The 16163-nt window shown below is 51.9% G+C and overlaps 1 protein-coding gene across 2 annotated transcripts in view; it reads left to right on the top strand.

Moving 5' to 3' along the window:
* Tent4a (terminal nucleotidyltransferase 4A) overlaps nucleotides 1-7720 on the top strand; it is a 40442-nt gene extending 32722 nt beyond the window's left edge. The window contains exons 9-13 of one of the 2 annotated variants that reach the window (XM_078018483.1): nucleotides 208-308; nucleotides 1168-1340; nucleotides 2043-2201; nucleotides 3946-4110; nucleotides 5559-7720. In XM_078018483.1, the coding sequence (XP_077874609.1) occupies nucleotides 208-308; nucleotides 1168-1340; nucleotides 2043-2201; nucleotides 3946-4110; nucleotides 5559-5750 (790 nt within the window). In that variant the 3' untranslated portion in view covers nucleotides 5751-7720. Of the gene's footprint in view, nucleotides 1-207; nucleotides 309-1167; nucleotides 1341-2042; nucleotides 2202-3945; nucleotides 4111-5555 lie in introns of both variants that reach the window. The other variant, XM_005335183.5, reaches the window with a different exon arrangement.
* Nucleotides 7721-16163: the final 8443 nt, after the last annotated feature.

Genomic DNA, 16163 nt, shown 5'->3' with positions numbered 1-16163 from the left:
ATGTCACCTGTGTGGATCCACTTTCTGCACTGTGGTCTCAGTGCATTTGAGCTACTCTTGCAGTCTTCATGCTTCTGGAAGCCACCTTTGCTCTTCCCCACCATCTCTGCTTTACTGAGATGGCACACTGTTCTTGAGATGAAGAAGCTACTCAAGGGACCATGGCTGCCTGTTGTACCATGTTGATGTCCACCTTGTCCCTTACAGTACTCTAGGAAGAATCATCAAAGTGACTCAGGAAGTGATCGACTACCGGAGGTGGATCAAGGAGAAGTGGGGCAGCAGAGTCCACGCAGCACCAGATCTCGGTGAGAAGCGATTCCACGTGCTCGTGCACAAGTACTTCTTTGTTTCTTTGTGGTCAGTTCTTTGGACTAAGAAAATAGCTAGGTCTTTTTCTGTAATCATTAATACTCTCGAGACAACACTCCTCAGTAGAAATATGGTGTGTGCCACATGTAGAATTTAAAACTTTTAATGGCTGCATTAAAAATATAAAAAGAAACAGATGAAATTAATTTCAATAATTTTATTCAACTTATCTTAAAATATTAACATTTCAATGTAATCAAAATAAAATTATTGAATTATTATATAGCCTTTTTTTTCATTAACTCTTTGAAATACAGATTATTTATACTTATAGCACATCCTAGTTCAGGTGCTAAATATCACCATTGTGTACATCTAGAAGAAATTAATTAAAAACATAACTTTGGGTGAATGGCAGAAAGATGAGGGAAGGGGGCAGAGGTGGGGAGGGGCCTGAATCAGAACAAGGTTTAGTCCATGCTTTATAATTATATCAAAATGGAGTCTACCGTCGTGTATAAACAGAAAGAACCAATAAAAATAAAATTTTCATGATGACATGAAAAAAATAAACCTTTCATAACAGTTTAAAAAAAGAGAAATAACTTGATCTGTATTTAGAATTCAGAAAAGCTGCAGTTGGAGATGATTTATTTACATTATTACAACATTTTAATGTTTTCTAGTAACTAATCAAATATAGTTGTTAAGATTAGATTTATGAAAACGTGGAATGGACTCTTGTCAGTCACACTGGCAGCTCTCCTGGGCTTGCTGGCACCAGGGCCTGATGCTGCCCTTCGGGATGGTGTGCATCTGCTCTTCTCATAACCCGTCCTTTGTGCCCTGCGACAGACAACAGGATCAAGATAAAGGAGCGAGTCACTACGTGCAACGGGGAGCAGACTCAGAGCCGAGAGCCCGGGTCACCCTATAGCCAGCGCCTGACTTTGTCCCTGTCTAGTCCCCAGCTCCTCTCTTCAGGCTCCTCTGCTTCCTCTGTGTCTTCACTTTCTGGAAGTGACATTGTGAGTATAACCTTGCCCTCCACCACCTTCTGATGTGTCTGCTGGATGGTTTGTGTTCTTGGTAGGCACCCGCCCCAACGAGTCCAGAACCCATTCCTCAGTTTTAGGAACTTTTGGTTTTTCTGTGAGTGCACGCGCACACACACACACCCTGAATCTTCATCTCCTTGTGCGTGTGTGTATGTATGTGTGCACCTGAGTCTGCATCCCCTTGTGTGTGTATGTATGTGCACCCTGAGTCTGCATCCCTCTGTGTGCGTGCATGTATATGTGTGGGTGCACCCCAAGTATGCATCTCCTTGTGCGTGTGTGTATGTGTGTGTGCACCCTGAGTCTGCATCCTTCTTTGTGTGTGTACGCACCCTGCGTCTGCATCCCCTTGAGAACCTGGGGTCCTAGTCACTCATGTGACCTCTTGGTCAAGAGCAGTGATACTGTTCCAGTCAAGTCAATGGACTTTTCTTAAACAGTTTTTAAAAAGCCTGTATAGAAATGAAAATAGTAGGAACCCAGCTGTGTCCTCTGTGTTTCACGAGGCCTCTCTAGTCCTGAGACCCCCAGAGGGCAGTGTGGCCTACTGCATTCTCCTGTTGTTCAGAGCAGGGCTTACTTATTCCCAGAGCAGACCCTGTGTCCCACCTGTACTAGGCAGTGCTCCTCTGTGAGCAGCAATCCTTGTTGTTTTTTTGTGTTGGACTCCAGGACTCCGACACACCACCCTGTACCACACCCAGCGTTTACCAGTTCAGCCTGCAGGCGCCAGCAGCTCTGATGGCCAGCCTACCCGCTGCCTTGCCAGTGCCCAGTGGCAAGCCTCAGTCCACTCCCTCCAGAGCACTGATCATGACAACCAACAGTCAGGTATGGCTTTACTTCCAGGATGGAGCCCAGCTGTGAGGGGCACTAGAGGAGATATGAGATGCTTTTGAATTAGGAGAAGAGCTTTCTCAGATTTCGATTTGGTCAGCATTTTTATCTTTTCATAGAAATTCTCTCATTGTATCTCTGTCCCATTATATATAAATTGAATGTGTACAAACCAGCATACTGATTTCCTTAGAAGGAAAGGCAGGCCAGTTTCTGGAAAGACATTGGTGTGTGCAGATGTTCTTCTTGGAGTAGTTTGGCTCTACAGGGATCTGTTCTCACAGGAGGAACTCCTAGGCTCCCAGTCACTCAAAGACGAGCTCCATGATCTCACCTGTTACTGAGTGTGACATGCCTTGCTCAAGATGTGTCACATAGCCTGCCATCCTTCACTGACCCAGCGTACAGGACCGCAGCATGTGCCTAAGCTATCAAAGGGAATTCTGCCCCGGATGTTCAGTTGCCTTTTCCTGGTCATGACATTGGCCCTGGCATCTGACCTTCTTGTGTCACAAGGCATTTGTTCAACCTCTTCAGGGCTCTGAGAGCCCCTGGCAGCCACTGAGCTTCAGCCTCATGCTCCTGTTGCTGCTTGGTCCTCATATAGCCTATGTCGTCTAACAGAACGTCAGACCCTGGTCCAGTTTGCCACCTACCCATCAGTCCCAGGCCAGTAGAGTGAGGCCAAGTGTGCAGCTTGTTGCAGTGTCCACACAGGCTGAGGCCTCCCTCCTTCCAGTGGAATATTGAGCAAAGCATTGTCTTGAAGCACTTGTATGCGTTGTCTGTCCTGTGCAGCTCAAAAAAACAGGATGTCCAAATCTGGGGACTAAGCCAGATGATGTTAGAGCTGGGCGCAGTGGCTCTCGCCTGTAATCCTAGCAACTTGGGAGGTCGAGGAAAGAGGATTGAGAGTTCAAACCAGCCTCAACAACTTAACAGAGACCTTGTCTCAAAATAAAAAAGGGCCGTGGATATTGCTCAGTGGTTAAAGCTGCTTGGTTCAAGCCTTGGTAACAAAAAGGAAAAAGAAAAAAGATGCTAGAGTTGGTGCACATTAAGTTGTCAGAGAGACCCCTGGGGATAGAGCTTGCTGTCCTGGTGACCCATTTCCCCAGAGGGTGAAGCCCCTGCAGAAGAGAGAACGTGGGTCTATTGAAGGGCCATGCCAGAAGCCAGACTCCGGGTGAGAGTCCCCTGTCTGTGCTTACAGTGAGGTGCAGCCAGTGCCATGGGGGTGTCTGCTGGCTTGTGGCTGCTGGTCCCCTGCACTGGAGGGCTGCCTGCGTCTGTGATGCCTGACGGTTAGGTGGTGGCAGTTGGGGAGTGCTTCCCACCAGCATGCCTCTGAGGTGGAGGGGCAAGGGCCATGTAGAGTAGTCCAGAGCTGGGGAGGGGCCAAGGCAGGGACTGTTTTGCCCACTATTGTCCTGTCCCGTGTTCAGCCAGATTGGAGCAGGGGATTTACCAGGGATCTGAGTGGCAGTTTTCTGAGGACTAATTTTTTGAATCTTGGTTTGGTCTTCAATGAGTTTTAAAACTTACGAGTTATATTATTGGGCATACTTCATATTGTTGCTATTTCAGAATATAAGATCTTTCTAATTCAAAGGAAATGCTGACAGCTTATAACAGACACAGCTGCTCTGTCGAGCCTGGGTGCAGCTGTTGCCTTTGCTGTGGTACTGGGACTTGGTGCTTCCACTTGTACATGGGGATGTTTCTGTTTTGTTCCTAGACCAGGTTCACTATTCCTCCGCCGACCCTTGGGGTTGCTCCTGTTCCTTGCAGACAGGCAGGTGTTGAAGGAACTGTGTCCTTGAAAGCCGTCCACCACGTGTCTTCCCCAGCTATTCCCTCGGCGTCCCCCAACCCACTGTCGAGTCCTCACCTGTATCACAAGGTACGTGCCACACAGGGCCCACATGCCCATGGCCTATGACGCCTACCTGCTGCGTCTGCTCCGAGAGGCTAGTGCGTGCATCCTCTCTTAAGAGAATCCCAGGGAGAGTGTTTTAAAAGGGAATTTGTTTGCTGTCATTCAGTTTCACGTTTGCTTTCTTTTCTAAACAAAACTTTTTAAAATATTATTTTAAAATGTAATATAGTGTAATTATTCACCCAAAGCATCCTTCTTTTGTTGAACTGATTAGTATAAAACAAAAACTTGAAGAAGGAAAGTTCAAAATGAAGACTGTTTTCCCACTTACTTTTTAAGTTCATTTTATTGCTAAATATTTTGGTTTTCAAGAAACAAAAGACAAAGTTAAGAACCACTGTTGCCACACCTCTGCACAGTGCTGTTTTAATCTCCTAGTTTAATCTTCCCTGTCCCCAGTGGAGGTCAGTAGGGGTAGTTGGATGGCCCAGCCCTGTTTGGTGTGCTCAGCTCACTTGGTCTCCATGGGCCAGAGTGCTTCTTGCACACCCCTGGCCGCTCGCCTCTCAGGCCCAAGGAATTGGAAGCGTGCACTGAGAAAACAGGTCTTCTTTGTTCCTTGGTGCACCTGAGTGTTGGAGGACAGCCTTCCGGGGACCTCTGCAGGGTCTGAGGCCTTCCCTGGATGCTGGTGATGCTTGGTGCCTTTGCTAGTCCTCATGCCTCTTCCTCGGTCCCTCTTAGCTCATCTAATGCTGTTTTACTGGTAAATTCTTTATTCTTGGCCCCGTGTCATTCATTCCTGATTATTAGTTTTCTTTAAGTAATTCAGTGACGAGCACTCCTTGGCTGTGTCCACCCCATTGCAGCGGGCGTTTTTCCCCTCATGGCTGTGGGACCTGTCAGACGAAGGAAAGCAGCTTTGTCACTCCCGTGTGGGTTGCTTTCCTTCTTTCCCAATGAACAACTGTTCGTTTTGCTCAGAGTTGCCCTGAGACCAGCTCCATGAGCCGTGCAGTGCAGGGAATGTGCCTTGGAAGGCCCTGGATGTGCATGTACTAGTGAGCAGGCCTGAGGGCAGGGGCGTGCCAGCTTGGCGGGTGATGCCAGGTGGCAGACAGGGAAGATGTGGCCAAGACCTTGCTCCTGTGTGCAGACCAGCTGGAAGTGAGTCTAATGAATTTGTGTAGTTGGACATGGGCCCTCCATACTTCCCTCAACTCAGTGGAAGTAAAGCCATTTTTCTCTTCATCAGTGTTTCCATGTGGGCAGCATGGCAGGGTGGTGCGTTAGGCATTGTATATTCTCCCTTTCTACTTGGTGACTTCCTGCCACTGGAGATGGAGGGTGCTCGTGGGCGCTCGAGTGTGCTGCCTGAGGACTGGGCCTCTCAGGGCTCCACTGGGAGGGTCTCGGTGGGCCTGTGTGTGTGTGGTGCTCCCACACTGCTTTCCTCTTTTTCCCTCCAGCAGCACAACGGAATGAAACTGTCCATGAAAGGCTCCCACAGCCATGCCCAAGGTGGTGGCTACAGCTCTGTGGGCAGCGGAGGCGTGCGGCCCCCTGTGGGCAACCGGGGACACCACCAGTATAACCGCACTGGCTGGAGGAGGAAAAAGCATGCGCACACCAGGGACAGCCTTCCCGTGAGTCTCAGCAGATAATGGCTCCTGGCTGTGCGCGCACCTCCAGACTGCCCAGTGGCCTCGGCACCACGGGGAGCCGAGACCAACATCTAGCACCTGCGACGTGGCTGCCCAGCACCTGGCTGATCACTCTGCATGTCTTTGTGTGGTGGTCGCGTCCATTTTAAAGAACAGCCCCTGTGGCGCCCGCGGAGCCTCACCAGAAAGGGGTGCACTGCGCCTTCCAGGAGCCCCCGCCCAGCCCAGCAGCGCCGGCTCAGGACCGCTGGGATGCGGGCCACTCTCTGCAGTAGCCGTGTGGGTCCTTTGCGGGTGGGGTTTTCGTTTCCTGTCGTCAGCCGGGAGCCGCCATTCCGTCTTCCCCAGCGCGCAGGGCTGGAGGCCGTGTTTTACTGCCCTCAAGTTTTGTTTGAAACTTCAGAACTGTTTTTCTATGTAAATATTGAAAACTTATGATTTGTGCAATAACTCAAATATTTTTTATTTAATTTCATATTTTCACATAAGTTATATTTAAGGGAAGAGGGAATTTTTTTAAACAAGCTTAGATCCTTTCCCAAGTTACATTTTCTAAGTTGGGTTCATCGTGTTGGCTGGTTGTCTGATGAGCATCATTACGAACACCACAGAGGGTTTGGAGTTTTACTTTTACGTCTTTCTCTTGGTCAGATGCAGGGAAACCGCCTCTGACCAGCACCCCAGGGGCCCTTCCTCAAGCCCCAGGTGCTACCTGCTCTGACCAGGAGTTCTAACATTTTTGCTTTTGGTTCTTTTAAACTAGACAACAAACCCAGCATTTAAAGTGCCAGAAGTATAACTTTCTAAGGAGTGAAAAGGTTGTCACATTATAAAATCTTAGATGTGAACGTGGGAAGCGTCAGTCAGTTTTAGTGGCATGGCCTGTAATGGTGGGTTGATGGATATCATTACAGACAATGGCACCCAGTTTTAGGAATGTGGAGAAAGGAATTCCGTTGATTCCGTGGAGGAATCTGCATAGCAGTATGCATTCGTTCTGTTAAGAGCAAATACCTGAGAAGCACCTGCGCTGCCAGCGCGCCAGGGGAGCACCTAACGTATCACAGGAGAGCACAGCCAGGGTGGCCGGGCAGCTGGGGCCGCTGTCAGAAGCATACAGGTATACTATGCAAGTGTATTCTGCCACAACCACTGTCTTTGTTACCTTTTTTTGAACAAGATTATATCCATTCTGCCTGACCCTGAGTTTTGGGAGCACCACAGTTGTCCTGGGAGTTGGTTTGTGTCCTGTAGGCCCTCTGACTTCCTGATTTTAAAATGGGTTCTGGCCCTACTAAATAAACACTAAGGTAGATTGGTCTTTGAAGCCCACTAGTGGAGAGTGTCGAGGAAAGAAGCCAACGGCCATGACATCTGATTGATACCTGGTGGTGGGAAGTTCTAGACTGATGTCTGACCGCAGTGACACCCGACGAGGACCAGCTCCACGGGTCAGGGTCTGCCTCTGAAGCAGGACCGGCCCTGTCGTCAGTGCTGCCGCCTGCTGCTGCGGTGTCCAGGAAGCCTTCCAGAGCAGCAGCTCGTGATCAGCAGCTCGTGATCTGCAGCTCGTGACGATCGGAGTCACCCAGAATATTTAAAAATATTTAAATTGTGAACCTATTGATAGAGAATATTTATAAACACTGATCTATAGGCCTGTACTAATCTCTACGCGTTAGCAATACTGACTGTAAACCTACATTAAGGAAACCATTGTGGGGACAGTGAGTGTCCCGTAGGTGCGTGTTTTAAAGCTCCATTCGGAGACACAGGTACCATGTCCGTTCCCGTCATGGTGAACCAAATGAATTGGTCTGGCTGCCACTGTGGTCACGTGCTGCAGGTTAACAAAAAGATATCATGTTTTGATTTTCTTTTGTGTGTGGACAACAATGTGGAAGCTAAAATTGACATATTTTTATGTAAAGTTTTTCTATTCTTTGATTTTTAATAAACTTTGGAAACCAGTTTTGTGTGTTAGTAGATGCATGGGTGAGGTGGTGATATGTTAGCTCATGACCTGGTTAAGCAGGATTATTCAGCTTGGAATAGCGAAAGAGGTGACTGAGCTTATTTTATCATTGGCACATTGAGGCCTTGGGTTCCAGCCTTCTGCGTGAGTCCAAAGTGAGAGAAAAGTAACAGAAGCTCGCTCTGTGCCAACATGCTAAGGGAGTTCCCAGCGACCGTATGGTGTCCACAGTGCAGTGGTGGTCTAGCTCAGCAGTGCCCCAGGGTTCCAGCCACCCAGCAGTCACAGTGGAGCTACTATCCCTTGGGTGTGGCTCTTAGGACACTTCCTAGGGTGCTTACGGCCAGCAGTGGCAAAACTCTTCCCAGGTTGTCTGGCCCCTGCAGTGTGTGCTCTGAGACCACTAGCCTCAGCGCCCTGGCTTGGCACAGGTGGACATTGGGGTAAAAATCACCCTCCTCAAGGGGTTCACAAGGGCTCCCAGCAGTGCTGCCGGGAGAAGACAGCCCCACTCCTGCAGCACGCCATTCTAATGACTGTGTGGAGGCAGAAGTACCTGGTGGTGCTGGTTAGGCCCAGGAGCGGGAGGGCCAGTGTGGGTCTGGGAAAGGTCTCGGGCAGTGAGGCCTCCAGCACTGGCCTGGACAACCGAGGGAGCCAGCCCCGTGCAGACGCAGCAATGTCCTTGCCAGCAGAGGCTGGTAGCAGATGAGCCGGGTCATGGTGGCCACTGGAGGTTGGGTGCTGTAGGACCATGCTACAGCAGGTAAGACTTGGCTGCAGGTGTTCTGAGTGGAGATGGAGCCATAAGACCATCTGATGGGCTGGTAGGGGAGAGGGGACTTGCCTTGTCCTGCCCCTGGGTCTCACTGAGGGGCCTGCCTGCAGGACAGCTTGAGGGAGCCAGAGAGTAGGGACTGCAGTCTCCTACGGGGGAGGTTGACTGTGCTCTCTTGTTAAGCTGGGGGCACCTTCGTGTTGTGCCAGGGGCTTCTGAGGGATGGAGGGGTCCTATCCAAGCAGGTGCTGTGCACCCCTGTCCATACCTGGTGGGCATCAGCACACTGGAGGCTGCTCCCACCGGCCAGTGGTATGCAGGGTGGCCGTGCCTCCTTTTGATCACTGGCAAGGTCCCCTCATCTCGAGACCCTATTGGCTCTCCATCTGATCCACATTCCAGGATTCCTCCTGAGTTGTCACAGGATGGTGAGTGGGAAGCTGTGTCCCTGTGCTTGTTGTCACAGGATGGAGAGTGGCAAGCTATGTCCCCATGCCCAGTGTCACAGGATGGAGATGGCAAGTTGTGTCCCCATGCCTGATGTCACAGGATGACGAGTGCCCTGTGTCTCCATGCCCGATGTCACAGGATGGCGAGTGGCAAGTTATATCTCCGTGCCTGATGCCTAGTGGTACCAATGAGTGGAGGTGCCCAACCCACAGATACATGGCACATGGTGACATCTGTGATCCACATGCACCTGTGCCCACAATGCATGGCTTTAATCACCACCTCCCCGCCCCCATGGTGTTACCAAGATGTCTAGGGCCACATGTGGCTCACCTGTGTGGTATACCACTGTGAGGTGCTTGCCTGCTCACAGGCTTCGATGACAAAGGGTGCTGGTTTAGAAGGGGCCACGCCAACATTGAACAGACATCCTGGACACCCCACACTGAGGGCTGTCCTCATTGCCTGAGAACTGCTCAAGGTGTTTTATTTGCTATCTCCAAGGCCTATGGGGAGGTGCTGGGTCCTGCCAGCCCTGGGCATGAGGGGTGAGCACATGGTAGCCTCGTTCACCTTTAACTCCAGCACATGACTCAGTCTTAGAGAAGGACAGTCCATGATTAGATGCATGAGGATGAATCTCAAGTGATGTCAAGAAACCAGACTTAGAGGGAAAGGGGCTGTGCATGAGTCACCCAGAGTCTGAACCTGTCTTAGGGGCCCTCTGCCATGGAGTACCACCACTCGGGGTCCTCCAAGGCTGTACCCTTGCAGCAAGTGTGGACCCTCCTCCAAGATGAACTTCAAAGCTGTGATGATGCTTAGGACTGTAACCAGGTGAGTGTTCATTATTAGTATTTTTGGTAAGAAGTGTGTTACTTGATGCAGATTTCTAGGTTCACAGCCTGTGTTTCAAGTCCCAAGTGAGTTGTGGGTGCAGATGGTGGGGGCCAATTCCCATCTCAGGAGACTGCAACCCCTGCCCCATAACCCAGAGCAGGCTAGAGTTCCCGAGTCTGCTCTGTCCTCGGTGAGATGCAGCAGCCAGGCCGTGTGCAGAGCGGGGCCACACGGGCTGTTGGTCACACAATGTGGCACCCCTCCTTTCTCTGATGGCAGCTGTGTCTTCCGCTGGGAGCTGGCGGACGTTATTATTGAGCCCCACCGAATTCCACACGTGGCCTGTGTCCATGCTTTGCTGTGCATCCGTGGTGCTGCCTGGTGACACTGTGTTCTCTTCAGCTTGGTGAGAGTGTTGAAGTGTCTGTGATAAAACTACTCAGGCTCACAAAGTGTTGGAGATTTCCTGCTGGGCTTGGTTGTAATGGTGGTTTTTATAGGTACAAGATTCTGCCCTCTGAAAAAGTGGATTCTGGAGACGAGACATTTACTCTGACCGACGTTTGCTCTGACCGTTGAGCATGCTGCCTCCCACTCTGGGTCGCTGCAGCTTGTCCGTCTGCTCTCACTGGGTCGCTAACGTGCTGCCTCTCCCTCATCTCCTGGCTGACTGGCCGTGCACCTGCTTCAGGATACGTGGCCCACGGGGTGAAATCCTCATCCCCTGTCTTTCCATAGTGTCCTCCTGGCCAAAGCTCCGTGTGGACTCACTGACTCCCAGTGCCCTCAGCCCTGTGCCCAGCACAGGGAAAGCTGTAGAGTCCAGCCTAGGTGGCACAGGTGACTTGGCTGAAGCAGAGGGTTCCAGGGCCTCAGCCAGGATCGTATGACATGTGTCAGAGGGAACCCTTCTGCCCGGAGCAGCCCTTTCTCCTGATCCTCTTCCCTTCCCTGACCTCCACTTGGTTGTAACTCTTGTCCCCTCCCCCAGCTCTCCTTCCATGTCCCCTAGAGGGCCTCACCTCCCTGTCGGAGAGCTCTCCAGAGTGACCCCCTTCCTGCCTGCCTCCCTGACCAGCAGATCACACAATCACAGGGACGGGGCCTCTTTGCAGGAGACCTGCTCATCCTTGTCCTCTGTCCCACCAACCCTTAACCCCATCCAGGCATCTCCTGTCCTGAAAGCGCTCTTCACCCTCTGGGGGCTCCTCCCCTCCCCTCCCCATTCAGCCCACTCGTGCTCAGAGCCATGGGACTGCTGGGGGGACCAAGCTGCCCCCTCAGAAGAGAGTGCGACGAGGAGCCGATTTCCCTGAGAGGCAAAGGGAAAGTGTTTTAATAAATGGCCGTGTGTTTTCCTTTCCCTTTCTTCTTGCATTCAAGTTTATAACGTTGCTCATTTCATATTTAAAATTCTTAGTCTGGGGTTTTGAGCAATTTCAAAGACAAGTGGTATGGTTTAATACTGTCATTGGACATTCCAGTGCAGTGGTTTTCAAATTATTCTAACACACCATAGTAGATGCTGCTGATTACTAGTCCAGTATCTGTTTACTTTTATTACTTCCTAGGACTTCTAGATTTTGAAAAAATTAAGTGCAAAAATCCAAGTTCAATTTGAATTTAAATAGATAATTGTTGACCACCTCTGAGGCAGGTCCATGACTGTGGCCTTCTGACCGTGGCCCATCTGGGATGACTTTGCCAGCTGATCATCATAGGCTGAGGATGAGCTGGAGCCACAGTGAGGCAGGTCCTCATCAGTGTTTCATCTCAGTCATTTCCATGTCTTAATCCCGATGGGTTGGCCTGACTGCTGTGAGCCAGCTCCGGGTGGGCACCGCTGTCCCCCTGGAATCTCTGAGTACCATCCGACTGGGGCTGCCTCCCCTGCCAGGCTGACCTCTCTGCAGGCCTCCCTGAAGTTCTGGCTGCAGGAGCAGTCTCACCGTGAGAAGACAGGGGGCACTCTAGCCTCCGCCTGCAGACTTTCTCCTCTACACTCCTGCGGTCCCCCGCCCAGGCTTCTTGTGGGCTGGGCTGGCATCTCACCTCCAGGCGGGTTGTTCCCTAAGGTAGGCTGGGCATTAAGCTAGTATTAAGGAGAAACCTAAACAGCACTCAGAAATCCCAGGGAAATGAGGCTGGAATGTTTTTCTCTATTGAAAAAAAGAAAGATCTGTAAAATCCTAACAGTGACAAAGAGGATGAGGCTGGGGACAGTGACTCTGGGAAGGTGGTCCTGATGTGCTGGGAGGGAGATCCTGGCTTGAGGAGTTGAGGGACTGTTTCCCACATTGCTACCTGTCCTTCTCAGTAGTCTGGCCCTTCTCAGACTCAGAGGCCTGGGAGTTGGGAAGGAGCAGGGAGACCCGTGGGGGGTTGAGGCTGGCTCCAGGTTCCAGGTCTCTGTCTTGCTGTGTCAGCCCTGGCAAGTGATGGTGTATGTCCAGCCCCTTCGCCCTGGGCCGTCCACCACCTGGAGGTGCGGCCTGTAGCAGCCAGTGTGCAGAGCGCTTTGTAAACCACCAGATACCCCGCCAACTCCTGCCCTGCACCTGCTCCTCCAACCCTAGCCTGCAGGTCAGGGCTCTGGCTATTAGATTCTTTCCCTCTCCCTCCTCCTTCCTGGTGCTCTTGGCCTGCCTGCCCTGGCCCATCCCCAGCATGCTCTTCAGGTACCACCTGAGGGCTGAGGAGGCGGAGCACAGGGCAGCTGCAGGAGGCCGGGGCTGGGTGGGACTTCTGGGGTGGCCCTACACGGGCCTCAGAAGTCTGGGGAGTCACCAAGACCTGGTTCTGCAGGAGCAGAGCCCTTCTGGGCAGAGAAGACCCCTAATCACAAGGCTACTGTGTCCTATTTTGGATATTAGTTTATGGCTGCATTGAGAGAATAGCAGTTTGGTGAAAGCCCTATAGACAACCTAGTAGGTGGTTAATAAATATTTCATATTTTATCAGTGAAAAAACCCAAAAAAACACTCAAACTTGCTTTTCTGTCTCTTGCCAGTTTCAGTAATGTCTGCCTCTTTTCTGCCTGTTATTTCACATTCAGGCACTGTTGGTGGGTCTGGCTGGGTCTGAGCAGCCTCTGGTCTTCCAAGCTGTGCTGGCACCCACCAGCTGTCCCCTCAGTGCTGGGGATCAGGCAAAGACTCCACCATGGTGGCAGGCACACATTTCCACATCCCCCTTGCTTGTCCTTCACAGGGTGGCCTGGCCCTGTCCCCAGTGGGTGAGGCTCAGGAAGCGCACCCATGGGGTCTGCAGAGTCCTGCATCTTCCTTGGAAACCTGAATCCTCTGCCCTGGGATTCAGTGTTTGGTGTGTTGGGTGGTCTGACCACACAACCAGGGGCCTGTTTTACTTCCTAAGTGTCTATCTCCTTGTTCTTGGTGACATTATTAAGTCACAAGTCTTATAGGATTCCAAGACCCCTACCTGACTCTTGCCTCCCCTTTTCCACTCTAAGGAACTCATGCAGGGGTCAGCATGGCCATTTTAAGGGATGCCCACTCCCAAGGGCAGCCTTTACAACCACATCAAGATTTCATTTACAGGGTTTTGATAGAGACCGCACAGAGAGACCAACACCATTGAAGGAAGAATTTGTCACTTACATTCCCCCAGAGGAAGGGGCAGGCCATACCATCGAGGGCTTCAGGAGACTCTTGGGGTGATGAGGAGGCAGAAGGCAAGAGCAGGGGCATGTGCAGGCATGGTCTGCACTGGGGTGTCCTTGGGGAAAGGAGAGGCCTGCGTGTGTACGGTCTAGGATGGGCTGGTCTGCGTAGCTCTGTGGGCTCCGGGCTGGTGCCTTGGGGAGACTTAGGTGGGAGGAATCCTGGCTTGGGGGACAGTCAGCTGAAGGGCTGGGCAGCGAGGTGCAGGCAAGGTGACTTTCAGGATGAGGTAAACACTGTGGTTGATGGTGGCCCAGTGATGGGTGATAGCAAACACTAAGGCAACCGCAGGCAGACAGGAGGAAGTCCTTTTACACAGGAGGGGGCTTTTCCTTGACATCAGGGAAGGGAGGTGACGGGGATTTCCATAGGAGATGTTGTGTTCCTGGTCCCTCGTTCTGGGAGTATGTGTGGCCTGACCCTCGTGGGAGCTGTGTGGTTCTCAGGCTTGTTGTCCTGTTGGCTGGTTGGACGAGGTGCTGGGGGGCACAGATCCCCTGGGCATGGGGCCTCTGGGCACTTGGATGTTCAGCTCACGTGAGGCTCCTGAGGCAGGATGTGGTCCCTCAAGATGCCTGTCCACTGGGGCAGTGAACTTCAGTGACCCTGGCATGCACCTGGGGGAGACTCCTGGATTTGCATGTCCTCCTTTACACCTTGCATGTCCTCCCTTTCCCCCTCCCTGTTTGATTGGTTCAAAGGAGGATATCCGAACCAGATGGAGAGAGAGAGAGAGAGAGAGAGAGAGAGAGAGAGAGAGAGAGAGAGAGAGAGAGAGAGAGGGGGAGGGAGAGAGCGCGCACATGTGAGCTGGTGTGAGGTTGTCTAAATTAAATGCAAACTTGCAGCACATCCTGAGTGGTGGCAGAGCCGCATCCTCTAGAGATATTTTTTCCTACCTCACAGAAACTGCCTACAACTTAACAGCATCCACCAGCGACATTGATTTTTCTTGGCCCCAGTTGACAGGAAAGAGGAGCCAGCACGGGGCTGCACCTCCTGGAACTGGGCCTCAGACAGTGCCTGGGTGCCCTGGACCTCACCTGGCCTGCACCCACCTCCTTTCCCTAGTTTGCCCGACTTCTGCACACCCTCAGGAGCTTTGCAGGACCTTGTAGGTGGAAGGCTCTCAGTGTCTCTGTGCAGGCAGGCGAGTACTCCAGGAGCCAGGACAGGGCTGGGTGCATACCGTGACCTGCACACAGAGCAAGGGACTTCCTGCGTGTCTTGATGGCCCTTCCCTTGGGTTTGAAAAATGCTCCCTATACGTGGCGGGGTGGGTATGGGTCTGTTCTGTGGCCTCAGCACTGCTCAGCATGCATGTGCCTGTGAATGGAGCCCCTGGCCCCTCTGGCTACACTGCAGGGAAAGGGCAGTCTTGCTTTGTCCTCTCCTGCTTGGTGGATGCTCCTGTGCTCCAGCAAGGTGGCTTTGGCATAGCAGGTCTGAGGGTTGCTTTCATCTGCAGTTGGGAGCCCCCTGGGGGGCTGGGCCTGACTGGGCCTGGAGGGAGGAGCCAGGTCCTCTGCCCTGCCATTCAGGGTGGAGCACTAGGCATTGACTTTCCGAGCACACTCTGGAAACCAGATTTTCAGCTGGCGTGGGCCCCTCATATTTGAAGTTTGCTTTGGGATTTATTGAACTGTTTAGCTTAGGGGATTGTGTTGGGGGTCCCAAGACCACCCTGAATTTCACTGATTTTCTTAGGAGTCCTAGGAATGGAGGTGTAGACATGTACTCATGGGCGTGGCTTATTGCAGCCAAAGGAAAAGGCATGTAGGTGGAGTCAGGGGCACATGGGCGGAGTCAGGTGGAGTCATCCAGGACATGCTTAAATTCCTCTGGCAGGTGTGACATCTCATGTGAAGTGCTGTCACTAAGGGAAGGGCATAAGGGCTCCAGCGTCTCAGTGTTTATTGGGGCTGGTCCCATCAGCACCCAGGGACTGGGATGTACCCAGGTTCCAGCATCCTGGAAGGAGAGCAGGTTCAGCATGAGCCACACTGTCCCTACAGACAATAAAGGCACAGAGAGCCACACTTCTTATCTGGGAGACTTGGGAGCCCAGCAGTCATGGCTCAGAGAAGAGCAGGTGGGGCCTCACCCCATATGGGAGGGTGCTTGGCTGGGGACTGTGCTGTGGGGAAGGGTCTCCACATGGCAAGCCCTCTTGAGGTTTAGGTGTTCAGCTAGCACTTCCCGTGGAATCTAATTTTGGATCTTGCACTGACACAAGGCGGTGCTCAGCCGATGTTTACTGAGGGAGTCAAGGAATGAAAGAAAGCATGGGCAGGGGGTGCTTCTAGAACCTTCCTTGGAGACTGCTTTATGCCAAGTGCTGCCTGGGAAGATTCCCACGACCCTTCAAAGCCCTGCTCTGGCAACCTGGCTGGACGGTGAGTTCCAGACACATCCCCGAGGGGAGCCGAGGGCCCAGCTTTCTCCTGCTCCTCTTCCCTGGCAGGATACACAGGTGCTTGGTGAGTGTCTGCATGTGGAGAAGGGCCAAGTCTCAAAAGCCACGTGGCTGGGGCATGTGTGCCATTGGCCTAGCTGGCCCCACTGTCTTTGGGGCTTGAAGGTGAAGGGAACTTCCCTCCGTGCCTGAGATCCTGTTCCTCCATTTGGAAAACTCTACTCTAGCCCCATGTCACCTCCTCAGAGAAGCTGGCCTGCCCCCAGCCCGA

The sequence above is a fragment of the Ictidomys tridecemlineatus genome, chromosome 1 (genome assembly GCF_052094955.1).
Source record: "Ictidomys tridecemlineatus isolate mIctTri1 chromosome 1, mIctTri1.hap1, whole genome shotgun sequence".
Taxonomy (NCBI): domain Eukaryota; kingdom Metazoa; phylum Chordata; class Mammalia; order Rodentia; family Sciuridae; genus Ictidomys; species Ictidomys tridecemlineatus.
This window is presented reverse-complemented; position numbering and strand designations above follow the sequence as displayed.